The sequence below is a fragment of the Dictyostelium discoideum genome (genome assembly GCF_000004695.1).
Source record: "Dictyostelium discoideum AX4 chromosome 2 chromosome, whole genome shotgun sequence".
In the NCBI taxonomy this organism is placed as follows: Eukaryota; Evosea; class Eumycetozoa; order Dictyosteliales; family Dictyosteliaceae; genus Dictyostelium; species Dictyostelium discoideum.
The window spans coordinates 2,121,724-2,143,671 of NC_007088.5; the positions used below are offsets into that span (position 1 = coordinate 2,121,724).

Here is a 21,948-nt window from a genome sequence, read left to right on the forward strand (position 1 = left end):
GTAATTATTTTAATAATATAAAAAATAATCCAAATTCTGGATTATTTTTTAATTTTAAAGCAAATATTAATAATGATAATTATCCAACCATTTGTGCTCATAAATCAATTTGCTTGATTTGTAATAAGGATTCACCTCCATGTCTTTCTTCAAGATCCGTTTCTTGGGTTTCAATTTTACGTGTTGTTTTTTATTCCTTAAAGAATTTATATCCAGAAAAAGAATATTTTAATCTAAAAAAAGATGTTTATGGTTATGTTGCAACTCATTGGTCTTTAATTTGTACCAAAAAGAAAAGTAACTATAATCAATATTTTTATTATATTTTATTCTATTTTTTTTTTTTTTTTAATTTTCCAGTTTCTAATTTTCCATTTTTTTAAATTAAATTTTTAAAGAAACCCCTGGATGGAGAAAACAATTACAAGATGCATTATCTCATTGTAGAAGATTGTTCGAAAGTGGTGCCGATCATCATGAATGTTATGGTTTTTGGAAATTAAAAGATATGTCAGATCCATGGGAGGAGAATGGATTAAATGATTCATCATCCTCGTTGAGTAATGGTAACAATAATGGTAATAATAATAATAATAATGGATCACCATATTCAAATGAACCATCATCACCACAATTATATACATCACCATTATTATCACCAAATAATTTATTAAGTAGTTGTAATAATAGTTCCCCAAATTATCCTCACCTATCGCCATCAAATTCCGGTAGTATCAATACAACACCATTGTTAGTTAGTTCAACACCACCAAACTTTTTAAATACTTCTTCAAATAATATTCAAACAGTTTCGAGATCAAATAGATATTCACCAGTTCATTTTAATAGTGGTCCAAATGGTAACAACAATAACAACAACAACAACAATGGCAGCAACTACAACAGCAACAACAACAACAATATTAGTTGTGGAAGTGGTAACTCAACACCAAAATCTTTAATTTCAAGTACTCCACATTCATATCATAGCGGCCATAATAGAAGTAATTCTAATGGAAGTATGAATGGGTTTAATTTACATCATCCCTCATCTTACTCTTCCTCTTCCTCTTCATCATCATCATCCTCTTCTTCATTATCTTCTTCTTCATATTCAAATAATAGTAATAACAATTCTATTAATAATAATAATAATAATAATTCAAGAGACTATATTCATGATTTATCAAATCTTGGTATTTCATCACCAATTTTAATAAATTCTGGAGGTAGTAATTCAATGTCCAGACCTAGAAGTAAATCATTGGGTAGTAATTTCTTCCAATTGGATTCACCATCAACCAAACCTCAAATATTATCAATTGTTAATAGTAGTAATAGTTCAAATAATAATAGTAATAATTTTAATAACTTTATTATAAATACAAAAACAAAGAGATCCAATTCTCAACAATTCAATAATAATAACAATATATATAATAGCAGTAATCATCATAACTTGGTTTCACCAAGTACCATATATAAATCCGAAAAATTACCAAAATTAATAGAAGATTATAATTCAAATGATGATGACTTTGAAAATGATCACGATCATCAAGTTCCAAATCATATTAACCTAAATAATAATAATAATAACAATAATAATATTAATAATAATAAAAATAATAATAATAATAATAATAATAATAATAATAATAATAATAATAATAATAATAATAATAATAATAATAATAATAATAATAATAATAATAATAATAATAACAATAATTATAAAAATAACAATAATGATAATAATAGTTCAAAAGATAAAGCATCAATTTCTAGTTTATTAAATAATGATTCATTTAATGATAATAAAAATAATAATAGTAATTCTAAAAATAATGATCCAGAAATAATATTCAAATTTTCAAGAAAAAGATCATTTGATCTTACATAAATTATTTTTTATATAATAATAACCAACAATATAATATACACATTTTTTTTTTAATATAAATAAAAAAATAATATAATACTACTTCATACTATCATTACAATCTAAACAAATTTTATTTTTTTAAAAAAAAAAAAAAAATTTTAAATAAAATACATTTTATTTCAACATACATTTTATTATTATTTTTATTATTGTTATTATTATTATTATTATTATAATTTATTATTATTATTATTATTATTATTTATTATTATTATACTATTTAAAAATTTTACTCTAAATTTTTAATTAAATTATAAATTAAACCAGATTGTAAAATTGATTTGCAAGTATTTTCTTTTGCAGTTTTTTTATTTTGACCAGATTTAAAATGAGAATGTGCAGCTTCTTTATTTATATAGAAAGTAGCAATAGCATTAAAAAAACCAGAACCATCAGGAGTATGTTCCCAAGCTATACCAAAATCAAATGTATGTCTTTTAACTTGAATAACCATCTCTTGAACCAAAGCACTAGCAGAAGCAAAATAGGAATTTGTATCCATTTCTTCATCAACTTGATTAACTTGAGTTGTATAGTTTTGTTGTTTTAAAGATATTGGAAGTTCACCAGTTTTTAAGAAATTAATAGCCTCTTCTAAATATCTTTCTTGATTTTTAAAGAACTCATAGATGTTATCCTCTCTTGGATCATCAACTTTGACAATACCATAGAAATAACTATCCCTATTTCTTAATCTACCCCTTGATTGAATATTAGCAGTAACGGTTGTTGGTGGATCTAATCTAATTACAATATTACATTCTGGTACATCGAATCCTTCTTCCACTACACTAGTTGCAACTATAACATTACATTGATCACTTCTAAACTCTTCTATAGCCTTCTTTTGAGATGATATTGACATTCCACCAATAGAACCATGACCAACTACTAAATTTGGTTTAATAAAAGAGAATCTATCACCCATTCTTAATTGATCCAAAAGTGAATAAACTTTCTTTGCTACGTCTCTTGTTTTTACAAATATGATTGCTTTTAAATCATCACTCTTTTTTTCATCCAAAATTTGTAACGCAATCTCTAACTTTGAAATACTATCCGCAATCTCTTCATCACAAGGTAACGAATGAACCATTGCTAAAATCTCTGATTGAAGTTCTACATCATCAATATTTGAAATCTCTTCAATTAAAAAGGATTTTAAATTTAAACCAACTGGAATTGCACTACCAAACATTTTAAAATTAATAAAATCATTAATTTTTTCAAAAAATGATGATAAAAACTTATTTAAATTATGATTTTGAGTACTACTATTGGAACCACCACCACCACCACCAACACCTAAACCTTTTAAAGTATTACTATCAATTACTGAAGTAACAGAATCAAATAATTCTTGATTATTACTAAGATTTGGTTTATATTTTGAAATTAAATCTTTTAAGATTTGAATTGAGTGACGTTCTAAATTATTTGTTGGAATTGGTATGATTTTAATATTCTTTTGATTAATATATGGAATGATTGATTGATTAGTTGGTTTTATAATTTCACAACGACTAACTTTTGAAATTAATTTCAAGGATAATAAAGTATTGAAAAAATCTTTTTTACCAGCTGGTGACGCAGTTAAACCTAAAATCTTTGGATGACAAATCTCTGGAATCGTATTTAATTTATCACGTAATAATTTAGCGAATGAATGCTCTTTAACTATATGATGAGCTTCATCGATAACAATCAAACAGAAACTAAGTATATTTAAATCACCATTTGATAAAAGTTTATTGAATAAATCACCAATCACCACCAAAACATCAAATCTTTGCTTCAATTGAACTGGTTTAAATGTTTCACCGTGAGCTGATAACACCTTTAACCCCGTCTCTGTCTCTATTACGTCTGATTGTTGGATTACCAATGGGATTCTATCTACAATGAAAACTATTTGCTTTGAAGGATTCAATTGCTTCATTTTCTTTATCACCAAACATGATATTAAAGTCTTACCTAAACCAGTTGGTAAACAACATATTATATCCTTTTCCATTGATTTTCTATAGAGTTCACATTGATAATCTCTTGGTTTACTCTTATTCATCTCCATTGGTTTACCATCATCACCCTGTTGTAATGTTTTTATAATTGGCATACCAATTGTTTTAATTTGACCGAGTGTAAGATTATTACAATTTTCATCTTGAAAAATGCTATTCATAGTATCAACTCTTTGTTGTAAATCACCAAGTGTTCTCTTTAATCTTTCAATTTCATTATCCTTTTCCATTTGAGTTGGTTCATTAAAATGTAAATAACTAAAACCACCACTTAATAAATTTCCATCATTTTTTTGTTTTTCAATTAATTCATCTTTAATTTTATTTTTATCTATACTAATAAATTTTGAAAATAATGAATCTATTGATTGTTTTGTTTGATATGTTAATTGTTGTGGTTGTTGTGGTGGTGGTGATTCTATTTCTTGTTCTTGTTGTTGTCTAGTTTTTTTTTGTTCTTGATATTTATTATTTAAATCTTCTCTTCCCTGTTGATTTAAATAATTTAAAACTTTTATTGCGCAACATGATTCTGCTGTTTTTTTATTTTTATACCAATCGGAATATACAATTTTATTGTTATGTTTTGAATTAATTTCACCAACGCGTATGTGTGTACGATATTCTCTCTCGTGGTCAGGTCCTCTACACTCTGAATGGTATACTGGTAAATATCCTATTCTTTTTTGTTGAATATAAGTTTGTAAATCATTTTTAGTCATTTTATTAAATTTTATTTGTTTATATTATATTTTTATATATTGAAAGAAATAGGGGTAAAACATAATAAATTCCCGTTTTCTCGAAAATATAAAAAAATAAAAATAAAAAAAAAAAAAAAATAAAAAAAAAAAGTGTTTGTTTCAACCAATCTTATTTTGTTTTTTTTTTTTCCCTGTAACACATTTTAATCAAAATTTTATTTTATTTTTAGAATTTAATTATTAATCATTATTAAAAAAAACAATTACAATAAACGAGAGGGAATAAAAAAAAAAAAAAAAAAAAAAAAAAAAAAAAAAAAAAAAAAAAAAAAAAAAAAAAAAAAATCAGGTTATTTTCGGGGGACTGTGTATTTGTTTTTTTTTTTTTTTTTTTTTTTTTTTTTTGGTTTGAAAATATTATTACTATATAAAATAAAAGTAATAAAGATTAAAAATTTAATTTTTTTTTTTATTTTTTATTTGTTACTTTTTTTGTTTTAAATGATTAATAATCATTTGATTTATAATTTCTAAATTATTTTCTTGAATGGTGTCAGTATTACTATTACTATATTTTGTAATTATATTATGAAGTTGTAAATATTTATAAACACAAGAAGAATTATTTGAATCTGTTAAAATTTGAATCCAATCATTAAATTCAATCTGTTTACAATTAAATTCACATTTTAATATTTGATTAATCTGTTGTGAATTTATATTATTATTATTACTATTATTATTATTTAAATTAATTGTATTAAATAATAATTTTCCTTTTTCATTATCATGCTCATAATAATTTTGATTATTTATTTGATTTATAATTAAATTTGATAAATGATTAATTGGAATGGTTGGATATGATGTAGAAACGTTTGGATAAAATCCAATTGAATGACAAGATTGTAAAAATAATTGTAATAATTCATTTTCATTTCCTAAACCAGTTTCAATATTTGAAAAAATTGGAGGAATTCTTATCATTGTTGATGGTATATTAAATTTTATTGAACAATCTTTTAGAAAATGTTCAATTAATAAACTACTTTGAATTTTTCCACTTGATAATGGTAATTTTTCAATTGATTCAAAATTTGGAATTTCAATACTATTATATTCATTTTCATTAATAAATTCATTTGATATTCCTAAATAAATATATATTGATGATATATTTATAATTGAAATTTTATTATTATTATTATTATTATTATTATCATTATTATTACAATAACCATTAATTATTAAAGATTTAATTAATTCTTTAACCAAATTTAATTCAGTTTCATTAAATTCTTGTTCAAATAAAATTGAATCTTGAAATGAATCACTTGAAACAATAATTATTAAATTTATATCATTATTTTTGATGAATAATTGATTATAGTCTTTTTCTGATGAAACTGATATAATATTAATTTTTGAAATTTCATTTTGATTTAAATTAAAATATAATTGATGGTACTTTAGGCTTTGAATTATTAAATCAATTGATGTATTTAAACAATAAACTATAGAACAATTTGAATCTTTAACTAAATTAAATAATAAATAAGTACTTAAATAACCACCACTTGAAAAAGGGAATAATATTCTTTTATTATTTTTACTAGTACCACCATTTTTAGTAATATTTACATACGATGATGTTGATGATGAAAATTCATTACCAATAACTTTTAATTTAATTTGTTTTTTCCAAAATTTTAAATTTTTAACATTATTATTTTTACTTTTACCCCCAATGAATGAACCAGTTTTAATATTTTCATTATTATTTGATTGTTGATTACTATCTTTTATTTTTTTATTATCAATAGCTGTAATGATAATTTTAATTACTAAAGAGATTGTATTATTTTGAATTTGTTGAATTGTAATAATATTTGGAGAGATTTCTTTATCTATCCAATTTTTTAATTGAACAGTTAATAATGAGTCTGCACCATAATCAAGTAATCGTAAATCTTGATTAATTTTAGATGATTCAATTGAAAGGAATTCTGATATTTTATTAATGAAAATATCTTTAATATTTAATGAATCTACAACTTTTCCACCACCACCACTGCCACTACTACTATTGGAACCACCACCACCACCATCGATTGAATTAATAATAAAATCAAATTTTTGTTTAGGAATTTGAGCATTTACTTTAAAAGCTGGAAAATTGAAATTACAAATTAAAAGATTTGTTGATAAATGTTGATTTTGAATTTGTAAATCTAATGAACCTAAAATTAAATTTGTAGAGATTGGATTTAAACCTTGACCAACTAACATTTCACCAACTGATTCAAATCTTGATACAAATCCTGCATCACCTAAAGAACCATAATTTGTACAAATTGATGGTAACCCAATTGATTTTCTAAATCTTGATAATGAATCTAAAACATTATTCGCACAAACATAAGAACATTGTTTTGAAGAACCGATGATTGAAGCAATTGAAGATGCCATTACAAATTGTTTTAATTTCCAATTCCTCTTTATCGATTGATTATGTAAATTAATTGCACCAAATGTTTTTGCACCATGTGAAATATCCAAACTTTCCATATCAATTTTATTAACTTTTCTAGAAACTTGTTGAAATGCAAAATGAAAAATTGAATCAACATTATTTATCAATGGATTATCTTTTAATATTTGATCGATTGATTCATTTACTAAACTTTCATTACAAATATCAATACTCTTAAAATGAAATCTAATATTTGAATTATTGTTTACTAATAATTCTAATTCCCATTTCATTGGTGATTTTGAAAATATTATAATATCTTTAACACAATCTGAAAATTTAACAATCCATTTTAATATCTCTAAAACTATCCCCGTTTGACCTGTAACTAATATTGTTGAACCTAAATTATCATTATTTATTTTATAATTTGATTTTAAAATTGGTTCCTTAACATCAATACTACCACTACCACTACTACTACCACTACTACTACTACTATTGAAATTATTATTTTCAATTAATTTATTTATTAAATTAATATTATTATTTACAATAATTTTACCAATATGTTTACGTTCATTTATAAATTCAATTGCTTCTTTTATTTTTAAATTTGAATATTCATTAATTGGTATTAAATTTAATTGATTATTTTCAATTGCATTTGATATTTGTAAAAATAAAATTTGAAGTTTTCTTTTATTTATAAATAATAATTCAACATTATGATAACCATAATTATATTTGAATTTACTAAAATCTATATATTCATTTGGATTTAAATGAGTGATTGATAAATCAACGATTCTACCACCACATTCCAAACATTTGAAATTTGAATCTAAATAATCACTTGATAATGTATTCAATATTAAATCAACACCTTTTTTATTTGATCCCAATTGTTTTAATTTTAATTTAATTTGTTTTACATAATCTTTATTTCTTGTTGAATAAATTCCAGTGATAAAATCACCATAGGTGTCAATAAGATATTGCTCTTTCTCTTTTGAACCTACTGTAACGAATAGATGTGATTTATGACCTTTCCATTTCAATATATTCAATGCAGATAAACCAACACCACCAGTACCTGAATGAATTAAAATTGATTCATTATCTTGGATATTGAAATTACCAATATTGAATATTGAATATAAAGATGTTAAATACACTGCTGGTATTGATGCTGCCTCTGAGTGGCTTAAATTGGTTGGTTTCTTTACAATGTAATCTTTATCAATGATAATATGAGAAGATGACGAATCGAACGCAATTCCATAAACTTCATCACCCACTTTAAATTGATCTTCACCACAATCTTTTCCAACCCTTGTAATGATACCAGAGAAATCAATACCAATCTCTGGATTGTTAATATCACCTTTACGATTACAAATCTCTGGCGGAACCAATCCACAATATACTAAATAATCTTTATAATTCACTCCTAAACTTAATACATTCACTTCAACCTTATTCGATTTAATAATTTCTTTTCTCGATTTTAATTTATATTCTAAATTTGATGTTAATTTTAAATAAACATTTGAAAAAGAATCATTACTAACACCAATACCATATTCAAATGAATTTGATTTAAATGTATTGATTAAATTTTTAATTGATTCTTTTTTATATCTTTCATAATAAATTTCATTATTCATTATTATAAATTCCTTTTGAGTATTAATAGTCTCATCAATTAAAGAATCAATTTTTGAAATTAAATTTAAATTTTCAATTGATTGTTGATCAAAATCTATATAGAAAAGTTGTAATTGTTCTGAAAACTCTTCAAAATACTTTGCAGCTCCAATAACTGATGCTGATAAATAATTTTTACCATTATTTACATTGGTTGTAATTAAAACATGTTTACATTTTAAATTATTTGATGATAATAATCTCTTATTAATTTCAATAAATTCAAATGTTACCAATTTAAAATTTTCAAAGTTTAATTGTTCAATAGGTTTAATAAAATAAATTATTGATTTATTTGTAATAATATTTGATTCTTCTAATTCTATAAATTCTTTAATACTTGAAATTTTAATAATAATTTTAAATGAATAAATTGATTCTAACATTTTAATAAAATGATTATTATTATTCTTATTATCTTTATCAATTTCATTACAAAATATAATAACATTATCTTCATAATTATTATTATTATTATTATTATTATTATTATTATTATTATTATTATTATTATTATTATTATTATTATTATTATTATTAATATTAATTTCTAGAATTGATGGTTTTTTACAATGAATTAAAAAAGAAACTGATTCTAATTCTTTTGACATTATTATATATTTAAAATTATGATTTGTTAATAAATCGAACCAAGATTGTTGATTCATACAACAACTATCTTTTCTGATATCAGTATCTTGAAATGACCACCACTGATTGAAAACACCAAATACATTATCTAGAATTATTGAATTAAATGGTGGTTCTATAAATAATAATTGACCATTTGGTACAAGAACTTTATAAATTTGATCAATTGAAAATCTAATATCTTTAACCACATGTAATACATTTGACATTATTACATAATCATAATATGAATATTTCAAATTTTGTTTTTCAATTAATGGTTCTTCTAAATCTAATGAACGATAAATTATTTTTATACCAAATTTACCACCATCTAAATCTAAATCATTATTATTCTCATTATTATTATTATTATTATTATTGTTTATAATTTTTGATAATTTTAATTTTGCATCTGGTATGAATGACGTTGAAATATCACTCCATGTATATTCAATATCAATTTGATTAAAAACATTATTACTCTCTTCAAGTAATTGAGTAATTTTATTTAATACAACCATTGATAATGAAGAAACACCACCACCAAATTCTAAAATTCTTATTGTGATTTTCTCTTTTTTCAATACCAATGGTTTAATAGATTCTTTAATAATTTCAGCAAGTAATTGATGATTTTTTGCAACAAATTCAGTATCTGAATAAAATTTATCAAGTAAACCATCTTCAAATAAAATTTGTGGACTATCTAAATTTGAATCATTTTCATTTTCAAATGGAAATAATTGTTTTGAAATTACTCTAGTTGATCTCTTTAAAATTTTATAATTATTATTATTTTCCATTTGTTTTTTTAATTCTTTAAAATTATTATTATTATTATTTTTATAACCAAACATTTTTATAGTTTTAAAAACTGATTTAAATAATCTTTCATATTGAATTGAATTTTCTAAATTTTTATTAATAAAAATTGATTTAAAATTTAAAAATAATTGATCAATTGATTGATTTTCAATTTCTTTAATTGTTATATTTGAATTTCTTTTATTAATATTTAAAAACAATGAAGATGATATAAAATTTTGATAAATTGAAATATTTGAACTATAGATATCTTTTGATTTAAATTGATCAGATTCATAAAGTGATTTAAATGATGAAGGTGCACCAATTGGTGAATCTCTTGGTTGTAAATATCTTGAATATACTAAATCAATTGGATATTCAATTTCTAAGGGATTTTTAACTATTTTTAATGATTTACAAATTACTCTTTCAATTTCAATTAAAATCGTACCATCTTTTAACATTATAATAATTGATGCTAAATATGAATTTCCTAATCTTGATTTAAATTTTGAATAAACGAAAATACTATTATTACTACTATTAATATCATTTGTTTCATATACTTGTAAATTTGATGAATAATATTTTAATCCTTCAATTTTATGAAAAACTAGTTGACAATTTTCTTGAATTAATGCAATCATTCCATGTAAACAACTATCTAATAATTGTGTTTTAAAAAATGATTTTGATGTTGATGAATTAACAGTAACTTCTGATAAAGAACAACTATCACCTAAAAAACACTGAATAACACCTTGAAATTCATCATTATAAGTTAAACCTGTTTTTGATTTTATATGTTGATATAAATCAATTCTTGATATTTTTGTTTTATTACACTTTTTTGAAATTATTTCTTGTAAATTTAATTTTTTATTATTATTATTATTATTACTATTATTATTATTACTATTATTATTATTTAATAATTGAAAATTAGCAATACATGATTGTACCCATTCATTTGATTTATTATCTTTAAAGTGATAATAAAGTTTAAATTCAGTTTTACCAGTTTGGAAAACATTTGTTTGTAAACATTGATTAATACCATCTATTAAAATTAATGGTGATTTAAATTCCATTGAACTAATAGTCAAATCTTGTGATGGATATAATTTCAATAGATTATCAATGTAACCACAACCTGGGAAATAGTATTTACCATTTACAATATGACCTTTAAGATATTTGAATGGTTCTTTCTTTATATCAATAAATGTTTGATATGATTTAACATTTGATGAATTATCATAGTTTGATAAACCAAGTATATCAATTGGTGGTCCCTCAATTCTATGTTTTTGTTGAATCAAATCTTCTTTCCAATACTTTTCATCATCCCATTGATAATTTGGTAATGGTTGTGGTTGTGGTTGTTGTAGTGGTGGTATTACTGTGTGGTTGTGGTTATTAATACTACCACAATCAAATTGTGATTTAAAATTAATATTATATCTATTTTCACAATAAAGTTTAGCAATTGTTTTTTGAATCTCCATAGTATCATTCTTTTTCTTATGAAGTGGTGAATAAATTGATATTTTCCCACTAAAATAATTTGTTGATACAGGTATCATTTGTTTTAAATAAAATTGTAATGTTGGATGTGGTGCTAATTCAATGAATACAATATCAGTTCCCAATTTATTTATTTCAATATGTTTATATAAATTTGATATAGTTTGTGAAAATTTAACTGGTTCTACTATATTATTATAAATATATTCAGAGTTAAATGGTGTTGTTGTTGTTTCTACATTATTATTATTATTATTACTATTATTATTGCTATCATTAAAATTATTATAATATAAATTTGTTGTAACAGTTGAGAAAATTGGTATTTTTGGTAATTCATAATCAATATTTAATTTTGAAATATCATCTTTTACTATTTTTTGATTTGAAGTATGGAAAGATGATAATGAAGCTAACATTTTTGAGAAAATTCCTTTATCTTTTAATTCATTTGATATTTGATTTAATTGTTGTTCTTTACCTCCTAATACAATTGAATTTGGTGAATTGTAACATGCAATTTCAATATCTGGGTATTTAGTTGAATAATTTGATGATAAATAATCTTCAGAGCTAATATTAACTGATAACATTCTACCACCATTACAATGTGTTTGAATTTGTGCTAATGATCTATGATAAATTAAATAACATAAAGTATCCAATGTAATCATACCTGAGCAATAAGCTGCTGGAATCTCACCTAAACTATGACCAACTATAAATGATGCTTCAATACCCCAATGTTTATAAAATTCAAATAATGATATAGCTAACATACACATTATTGGTTGTGCGATTGTTGGATGTTGAATACTAATATCATCATCATGATCAGTAATTGATATGAATTTTTCAAAAACTGAATAACCATAATATTTAAATAATTTATTATCAAACATATTGATTGATTGTTTGAAAATTGGTTCACTATTATATAATTCCATTGCCATTCTACTATATTGTGAACCTTGACCTGCAAATACAAATACAACTATAGGATTCTTACTATGAACCATTGACATTGTTGATGACTTTGAATTTAATGTTTGAACTCTATTTAATTGTTCTTTCTCTTCTCCTTCTCTTTCTTTTTCTTTTTCTTTTTCTTTTTGTGATTGTTTTTGTTTATTAAATTCATCCCAATTTGAAACCGAAAAAATTACTAAACGTTGATAAAGTGATAAAGATTTATTAAAAATTTGATTTTTAACAAATTCATTAAAATTTATTTTTAATTGAAATTCTTCACTTTCAATAATTGATTGATATTTCTTTAATGATAAAGTTGAATTTGCTGAAAAAGGTATTAAATACTTTTTTGGTTGACTATTATCATATTGCTGCTGTCCTCGTTGTTGTTGTTGTTGTTGTTGTTGTTGTTGTTGTTGTTGTTGTTGTTGTTGTTGTTGTTGTTGATTTTCATTATTTTTAAATTGTGATAAAATTAAACAACAATTTGAACCAGTAATACCAAAACTATTGATTAACATTGTTATTTGTTTATTTGTATTAAATTGAATTGGTTCAGTTACAACTTTTAAATTCCATTCATTAAATTTAATCATTGGATTTGGTTTATTAAAATTAATATTTGGAACAAAGTAACCATTTTTAAACATTAAACAACATTTAATTAATGATGCAACACCCGATGCTGCCTCTAAATGACCAATTGAGCTTTTAATTGACCCAATTAATAATGGTTGTTGAGTTGTATTATTATTACTACCACTACAACTACCACTACCAATAGCAATATCATTTAATTGTTTAAATGAATTTGAAATTGCTTCTAATTCAATTGGATCGCCAGTTGGTGTACCAGTACCATGTGCTTCAATATAATCGATATTATTGAATTTAATTTTACCATTGGTTGATTGAATTGCCATTTTAATATTTTCACACTGTGATATTGATGAAGGTGAAAAAAAGTTTTGTTTATCTTTTAAACCACCACCATCAACATTTGAACTTGCACCATTGATAATACAATAAATGGTATTACCATCTGATAATGCTTGTTTTAAACTTTTTAAAACCACAATTCCAACACCTTCTCCTCTGACATATCCATCAGCACTTTCATCAAATGTCATACACCTTGCTGTACCATTAGTTGATTTACTTAACATATTTAAATGGGTGAATGATTTTGAAACGTTTGTATCCAACAATAAATTTACACCACCGACAATTGATAAATTACAATTGTTCTGCTTACTGAATTTAATTGATTGGTAACCCATTTTAATAGCATTCAATGATGATGAACATGCTGTATCAATTGTAATTGATTCATTACGAAAATCAAAACAATATGATATACGATTTGAAATTGAATGATTTGTCAACCCGAATATATTAGATTTGTTATTATTCATTTGATTTTGTTGTTGATTTTGATAATCATTAGTTGAACAACCAATGAAAACTGATGTATTTGAACCACGAATTTTCATTGGATCAATTCTTGCATCTTCTAATGCTTCCCATGTACATTTTAATAATAGTCTTTGTTGTGGATCAATGCTTGGTGCTTCTGATGGATTAATACCAAAAAATAATGGATCAAATGATTTCCATTCATCAAGTGGTAATAAACCAGCATTTCCATTTGAAATTTCACCCAATTCATTGAAATTATCACTCCATCTTTCTCTACTTTCAATAATACCATCAAATCCATTCATTAAATTATCCCATAATTCAATTGGTGAATCATTTGATTTAGAAATATCTCCCGATGGTAATCTAAATCCAATACCAACAATTGCAATTTCATCATTATCATCAATAATATTATTAGTATTATTATTATTATTATTATTATTATTATTATTATTATTATTCATATTTTTGTTATTATTATTATTAAATTTATAAATGAGAATATTAGTAAATTAATAATTTTATATGTTTTAAAAAAAAAAAAAATTTTAATAATAAAATAAAATTAAATTAAATATATATTAATAGTTAATTAATTAATCTTACTTTTAAACCTTTTTAGAAATTTATCGTTTTTCAAATAAAATTTATTTACTAAAAAAACTTCATTTTATCTCTTTATATCTGTTGCAGAATATACAAACTCAAATGAATGAAGAAAAAAAAAAAAAATTGAAAAAAAAAATTGTAAAAAAAAAAAAAAAAAGAATATTAACAAAAACACCAAATCGACACAAAAAAAAAAAAAAAAAAAAATCTCATTTTTATATCATTTTATGTATGTTTGGGTGCTCTTTTTTTCTTAAAATAAATAAAATTAAATAATTAATAAAAAAAAAATGAATAATAAAATGAAAAAAAAATAAAATAATGGTGCAGATCTAATCTTTTTAAACCACAAAATATAGATTTTTTTTTGAAAATTATTTAATTATCTATTGTAAAAAAATTACACTTTAAAATTTCATTTTTTCATTCAAAAAAAAATAACAAGTAAAATGTTAATTATTAAATAATTAATTATTAATTACCTTAAAAATCACACCGGTTTTTTCACATGCAAAAAAAAAGAAAATGCTAAAAGTAATTTTTTTTTTTTAAAATAATAACAAACTCCCAACTTCCGACACTTTTAAAACCCAAAAACATTGGGGAGTTAAAAAAAGAAAAATGATTTGATCTCTTGGAAGTTTTCAAATTTATTTTTAAAAGGAAAAAAAAAAAAATAAAAAAAGATTCAGACTTTTTTATACTTCCATTTACGATTGGGTGAACTTAATCCTGGTCCCAATGTTGAAAAAAAAAAAAAAAAAAAAAAAAAATTTTATATTAAGACTTGATTTCAAAGAATGAAAAAAAAAAAAAAAAAAACACCAAAATATGTTAACCTAAAAAAAAGATAAAAAAAAAAGGCAATGAAATGAATTTTTGATTTTTTGAAAGCATCGACTGGAAAAAAAAAAATTATAAAAAAATAAAAAAAATTAGATATTTTATTGTCAGTTAAAAATCCTTTTTTTTTTTTTTTTTTATTTTTTTTTTTTTTATCTTTTTTTTTATTTTTTTTTTTTCTCACCCCACACAATCACAAAATCAAACCCCCACACTCTGACACAAAAATAAAAAAAATAATAATATAAAAATAAAAAATAAAACATTGTTTTTTATTTTTAATTTTTTAACTTTTGTTTTTTTTTTTTTTTTTTTTTTTTTTATTGGTTCAATTGAAACAATTGTTTCAGCAAATATTATAAGTATTAATATAAAAATAAAACAATAAAAAAACAATTATTTATTTTTATAAAAAAAAAAAAATTTAAAAGATGGCAACTACCAATGTAGTTGCAAGTTTATTGAACAATGGTGTTCATGGTGCAGGTAAATATTTAAATATTGGGCATTAAAAAATAAAAAATAAAAAATAAAAAATAAATTTCAAGATCGGAATCTAATTATTGTTTTTTTTTATTAATTTTATTCCAAATAATTTCAAAAACAAATGAATTATTAATGATTTTATTATAATAATAATTTTCAAAAAGATGGTCCAAATGGTCTTCATGGTGGTAGTGGAGGATATGGTGGTGGACGTGGTGGTGATGTAAGTTTTTTTTTTTTTCTCCAAACCATTAATAAAAGATTTTAAAATTATAAATATGTATACTAAATTATATTTTTATTTTTTTTATTTTTTTTTTTTTTTAAAAAAAAATAAAGGGATCTAGAGGTGCAGATGGTAATCATGGTACACCATCAGGTAGTATTGAAGTTTTTTTGGCAACAGATGGAATTAAAAATATTTTAGTAGATTATACATTAGGACCAACACCAATTCATCATGAAATTAGAAAAGGAGTTGAACCATTGGAATTAGGTAATCCTCAAACACATCTCTATTTATCATCTAGAGGAGGAGATGGTGGTTGCGGTGGTCGTGGTGGTGATGGTGGTAGTGGTGGTCCTGGTAGCGCAGGTATGAATGCCACAAGACATAGTTCAGGTACAAATGGTGGACCTGGTGGTAATGGTGGTAGTGGTGGTAATGGTGGTAGTGGTGGATCGTCAGGTAATGGTAATGATATTACAATTAGGAATAATCAAGAAGATATGGATTTGTTAATGATTTTAAAACAAGGAGTTAGTGATACAGGTCCAGGTATACCTGGAAAGGGTGGTGATAAAGGTCATGGTGGTAGAGGTGGACCAGGAGGACCAGGTGGTAACTCTTATAGTTGGAGTGAAAGTTATCAAGTTTCAGATGGTAGAGGTGGTACAACAACTCAATATAGACATCATACAAATCCAGGTGGTATTAGTAAGTTTAAATTTAAATTCTAACATTAAAAAAGGAAAAAAAAAAAAAAAAAAAAATACTAACGAAAAAAAAAAAAAAAAAAAATAGGTGGTCCAAGTGGACATAGTGGTAGTAATGGTATTGGTAAGTTTAAATTTAAATTTTATTATTGAAAAAAAAGGAAAAAAAAAAAAAAAAAAATTACTAATTTTAAAAAAAAAAAAAAAAAAATACTAGATGGTAATAATGGTATTTCAGGTATACCAGGAAAATATTCAATTTTATTAAATACTCATGAATATGGAGTTGTTAGATATGAAGCACCATATGATTTACATGTTGAAAAGATAAGATATATAGATACGATTGGATATAATATAATTGAACCAGATTCAGATGTTAGATTAAGTGTTGATCATTTAAATGTTGGTGGTATGCCAACACCATCACATCAAAATATTATGGCATATGTTGGTGATAATGGTTGGGTTGAATGTCCAATAGAGAATAGGGTTGCAATGCAAAGATGGATAGTAGAGAAAACCAAATCAAGTTTACCAAAGGAAATTATATTTCATATTAAAGATTATCGTCATGATATTAGAGTGTTACCAAGAAATCCATTTATTCAAAGTTCTACAATGGATCATCAATGTTTAGTGGATCGTATCAATCAAAGCTTTGCAAGAGTATCAGCTACCAAATCACCATTTACCATTGAATATCCAGTTCAGTCATCGATTATCAAAGGTTTAGACTGTGTCACAATGACAGATGAGGCACCATTTACCTATAGTATTTGGAATAAATCATTACTATCGATTGGTGTTGAGTCGAATGAGTTTGATAAAAAATCACCAAATCGTGTTTTATTTACAACTCTTAAAATTAATTTAAATACACGTGGTGGTAATACATCAATTAACGCAACCGATATTATAGTGAGAGATGTTAATGGTAAAATATTCAATAATCCAGAGAATGGATTATATTCAACCATTGAATTAATTAATCCACAACAATTGAAATTTGCATCGGCCACAATGACATTTGTAAATCCTGATATTAAACCATACACTCGTGTTTTGGTTGAGTCTTCACTTTATTTAGGTCATATTAAAGACATGATCAATTCACCACAACCAATCCAATCTAGACCATTTGAAATTCAATTATCAGAGGGTTACTTATCATCATTATTCAATTGTGACATTTTATTAGTGGTTAACAACCAATCGGAATACGATGAAATCACTCAATGGAAGTTATTAGCCCATCAATTAGGTTTAACATTAAATGTTTGGAATTCTGGTTTATATCAAGGTTTTATGTTAAATCATAGAAAAGCAGATGGTCGTACACTTCTTCAAGATTTTAGATCAAAAACAATCATTTATCTAGATAATAACTATGTAAAGGATGAATTGTTATATCCAGCCTCTGAGTATATTAGATCAAAAGAATTTTTAAATGCTGCCTATCATCATGGTATTCATGTTTTAATGGTTGGTAAAAATTTCTCAATCGAGAATGAAATCTTCCCAATTAATACATTTGAAAGAGCAACTTTGGTTTATTATAAACAACATAAACAATTATTATACGCTTTAAAACATAGAATTCCTTCTGGCACTGGTTGTGGTCAAATTATACCACCACATATGGCTGTTGATGATAATGGTGATCTATCATTAAATCTATTAGTTGATAAAAAGAATGAATATTTCATTGTAATCTTTAGACAATTAACCCTACTTTCAATCTTTAAAAAATCAAATTCACTCTACCCAATTAAAACAATTCATTTAGATAGTTTTAATTTAACTTGTTTAACTCAACCACATTCTGAAACTAATGAAATCATTACAATTAATTTAGAATTTCAACATTTAGGTTTTAAAATTAATTTTTCACCATCAAAAGATAAAAAACTTAAAGAAAATTCAATTTCAAAAATTCAACAATTTTTTGAAATTTTACAACAAATTAAAACTTTATCACCAATTAATAATAATAATAATAATAATAATATAAATATAAATGAAAATAATAATAATAATAATTTAAATGGTTTAAATGTTTCAGGTGGTGGTGAAAGAAAAAGTGTTGGTCCAATTTCAACAATAATTGAAGATGATAATGATATTTATGGTGGTTATTTGTATGTTAAATTTAAAGCAGAAGGATCATATAAAAAATATTATTTCAATTTATTAACAAATGCAAAGGTATTACATCAACGTGAAGAAAAGAGTAAAAAAAAATCTAACAACAACAATGTTGCAATTAAAATATTAAATTTAAAGAGATTTTCATTGACAAGAGGTAATCAATTTGGTACAGAGAAACAACATCATTTACAAACTTTCCAATTGGTTACACCAGAGACAACTTGGTACTTTAGAACTAGTTCAAATGATGAATATCAAGAATGGTTAAGTAGATTATCACCAATGTCAATTGAATATAATCTAACCTATTCTGAGCCATCGTCGGTGGTTAAGGACCAAATCATTTTAAAGAAAGAGGATGCAAGAGGTATACATTTATCACCAAGAACTCCAATTTTAGAAGAGAAGCATATACCAATCATTCAAGTTGTTGATAGATTTGTCATTGGAAAACCAAAGGAAAAAGATTTAATAAAGTATGCAGAGAAATTATCGGAAAAGTTAAATTCACGTTTCCCAAATCAAAGAAATATTGTTGTCTATGAATTTAAACCAAAACAAACTGACGGCTGGAAGAGAATGACACTTGGTAATGTTGAAGTACATAGATCACTAGATAAAATTCAACCACATTTTGCAAAACTTAATATTGAACAAGATGTTTATATTCATAGTCCAACAATGATTCAAACACCTTCAACCATTTATCATTTCTTTAAAGTTTTAGATTTTAGAGAGAAATTATCCCTATTGGATAGTTTAGCAGAAAATTTATATTCAAATGATGAAACTTTGAATTTACTCTCAAATATTTCATCTCAATCTAAATTAGGTTTATTACTCTTATCAATTTGTTCAGATCTTGCTGAAGAACAACATTGGTTTAGAGATGGTTCAAATTGGAGAGATAAATTATCAATTGATAAAATTAAATTAAATTTATTAAAATTAAATATTTTAAAGAATTTCCAATTCAATTCTTATAATAATAGTAATTCAACAAATGTTACAACTAGATTATCTTTACCAATTTCAGATCTTTTAATTGAAATTGGTGCTCACTTAAAGATAATTCTTTCAAATTTCCCTAAAAACTTTGCTGATAAAATTTGTTTACGTCGTAGAGCTAATGATGTTACTGATGCTTCAAATTCGCTTTGGAATGATATTGTCATGATTCATCTATTTGGTAAAGAATTAAAAGATGATAAACCTATTGGTAAATCTAATCCAAATGAATCTCAACTTTTAAAATCAATTAAAGAAACTGAATTGAAAAAACAAAAAGAATGGCAAAATCATTTATTCACTCAACATGGTTCAACTGGTAGTTGGGGTTACAATTGTACAAAAGCTGATCCTTCAAAAAATAAAAAAGAGAAACGTTGGATTAAAGGCGCCCATGTTATTTTAGCTTATAGAAAACCACCCTTCACTTCTGTAACAAGTGTTATCGATTGTGAAATCCTTTTACCAACCATTATGTCAAAGCAATCATTCCTTTCAAACTATGTTCCTCCAGTTCAAGGTAGTGCAATCGTTGAAGAAAGAACTATTTTCGGTAATAATCAAGAGGCTCGTCAACAATTTATAAATCGTATTGCAACTGAGAAACTAGGTTTCGATATTAATAATACTGATAGATCATCACATTTAACAGTTTTAGAAAATTATTCAACAATATTTAATAATAATAATCAATCATTAATTCCAGTTGTTCAATTAGAAAAACCAACTGATTCAATGACTCAAATTTTACCAAATTCTTATTCTTCAACCGAACCTCTTTCCTCAACCCCTTCTGATAATATTATTAGTATAGATTTAACAAAGAATTTCCAATCACCTCCAACTACAACTGAAAAACAATTTATTATTGGTGATGATTCAAATGATAATAATAATCTAATTAATAATTCTTTTGAACCTTCAATGGTAATTCCATTATCACATTCAAATAATCAACAACAACAACAACAACAACAAGGAGTTAGTGAACCATCTTCGCCTGTGATCATTGACGGAGCTTCAAAACATCAATATCAAAATGCTGAAAATAATATTATTAACAACGACACCACTACCACTACCACCATTACAGAAACGACTACATCAACAGTTAAAATTGAGAAATTAGAGAAAAAAGAAGATTTATCAAACACTTCATCATCATCAACACCATCATCATCAACACCATCATCATCAACAATTTCTTCACCATTATTACAACCAATCATTACAGTAAACGAGCAAAATATTGAAATTTCTTTAACAACAGCAACTACAATAACACCAGTAATTGAAGAACCATCACCTTTAACAACACCTTCATCTTTATCATTATCAATCTCTTCACCATTTTTACCTGAAGAAAATAATAATAATAATAACATCAGTAATAATACAACAAAAGAAGATGATTTAGTAATTGAAGAACACCACAATTAAATCTCCTTTTAATTTTTGTAAAAAATAAAAAGAAAAAGAAAAAGAAAAAGAAAAAGAAACAAAAAGAGTAACAAAAAAAAAACCTTTTAAATAAACTATTAAAATTGAAAATGTGTAGAAATATTATTTATTAAATTTAAAATTCTTTTTTTTATTTTTAATATTATTAATTTAAAATCTATTTATTTTTAAAGTTTTTTGGAATAAATTGGTTAAAGGTATCTCCCTAACAAATAGGTAAAAAATTATTTCCATACAACG

At 23.8% G+C, this 21,948-nt stretch overlaps 4 protein-coding genes across 4 annotated transcripts in view; 2 read left to right on the forward strand and 2 right to left on the reverse strand.

Moving 5' to 3' along the window:
* DDB_G0273005 (hypothetical protein) overlaps positions 1-1,903 on the forward strand; it is a gene marked incomplete at both ends in the record, with an annotated part of 2,075 nt that extends 172 nt beyond the window's left edge. Inside the window, 2 exons of the mRNA XM_639858.1 lie at positions 1-297; positions 399-1,903. The exon at positions 1-297 is cut by the window's left edge and continues 172 nt beyond it. Of these exons, the coding sequence (XP_644950.1) occupies positions 1-297; positions 399-1,903 (1,802 nt within the window). The remainder of the gene's footprint in view (positions 298-398) is intronic.
* A 271-nt stretch (positions 1,904-2,174) lies between these two features.
* helF (DEAD/DEAH box helicase) lies at positions 2,175-4,688 on the reverse strand (the record flags this gene model as incomplete). The annotated part of the gene is made up of 1 exon (XM_001134628.1): positions 2,175-4,688. The coding sequence occupies one exon, from the start codon at positions 4,686-4,688 to the stop codon at positions 2,175-2,177; it is 2,514 nt and encodes an 837-aa protein (XP_001134628.1).
* Positions 4,689-5,153: 465 nt separating this feature from the next.
* Positions 5,154-14,678, reverse strand: pks15 (beta-ketoacyl synthase family protein; the record flags this gene model as incomplete). Its single annotated transcript, XM_639860.2, has 1 exon — positions 5,154-14,678. One exon carries the CDS (start codon positions 14,676-14,678, stop codon positions 5,154-5,156), a length of 9,525 nt encoding a protein of 3,174 aa, XP_644952.2.
* Positions 14,679-16,097: 1,419 nt separating this feature from the next.
* DDB_G0272765 (hypothetical protein) lies at positions 16,098-21,687 on the forward strand (the record flags this gene model as incomplete). Its single annotated transcript, XM_639861.1, has 5 exons — positions 16,098-16,152; positions 16,317-16,375; positions 16,492-17,089; positions 17,177-17,212; positions 17,306-21,687. 5 exons carry the CDS (start codon positions 16,098-16,100, stop codon positions 21,685-21,687), a joined length of 5,130 nt encoding a protein of 1,709 aa, XP_644953.1.
* Positions 21,688-21,948: the final 261 nt, after the last annotated feature.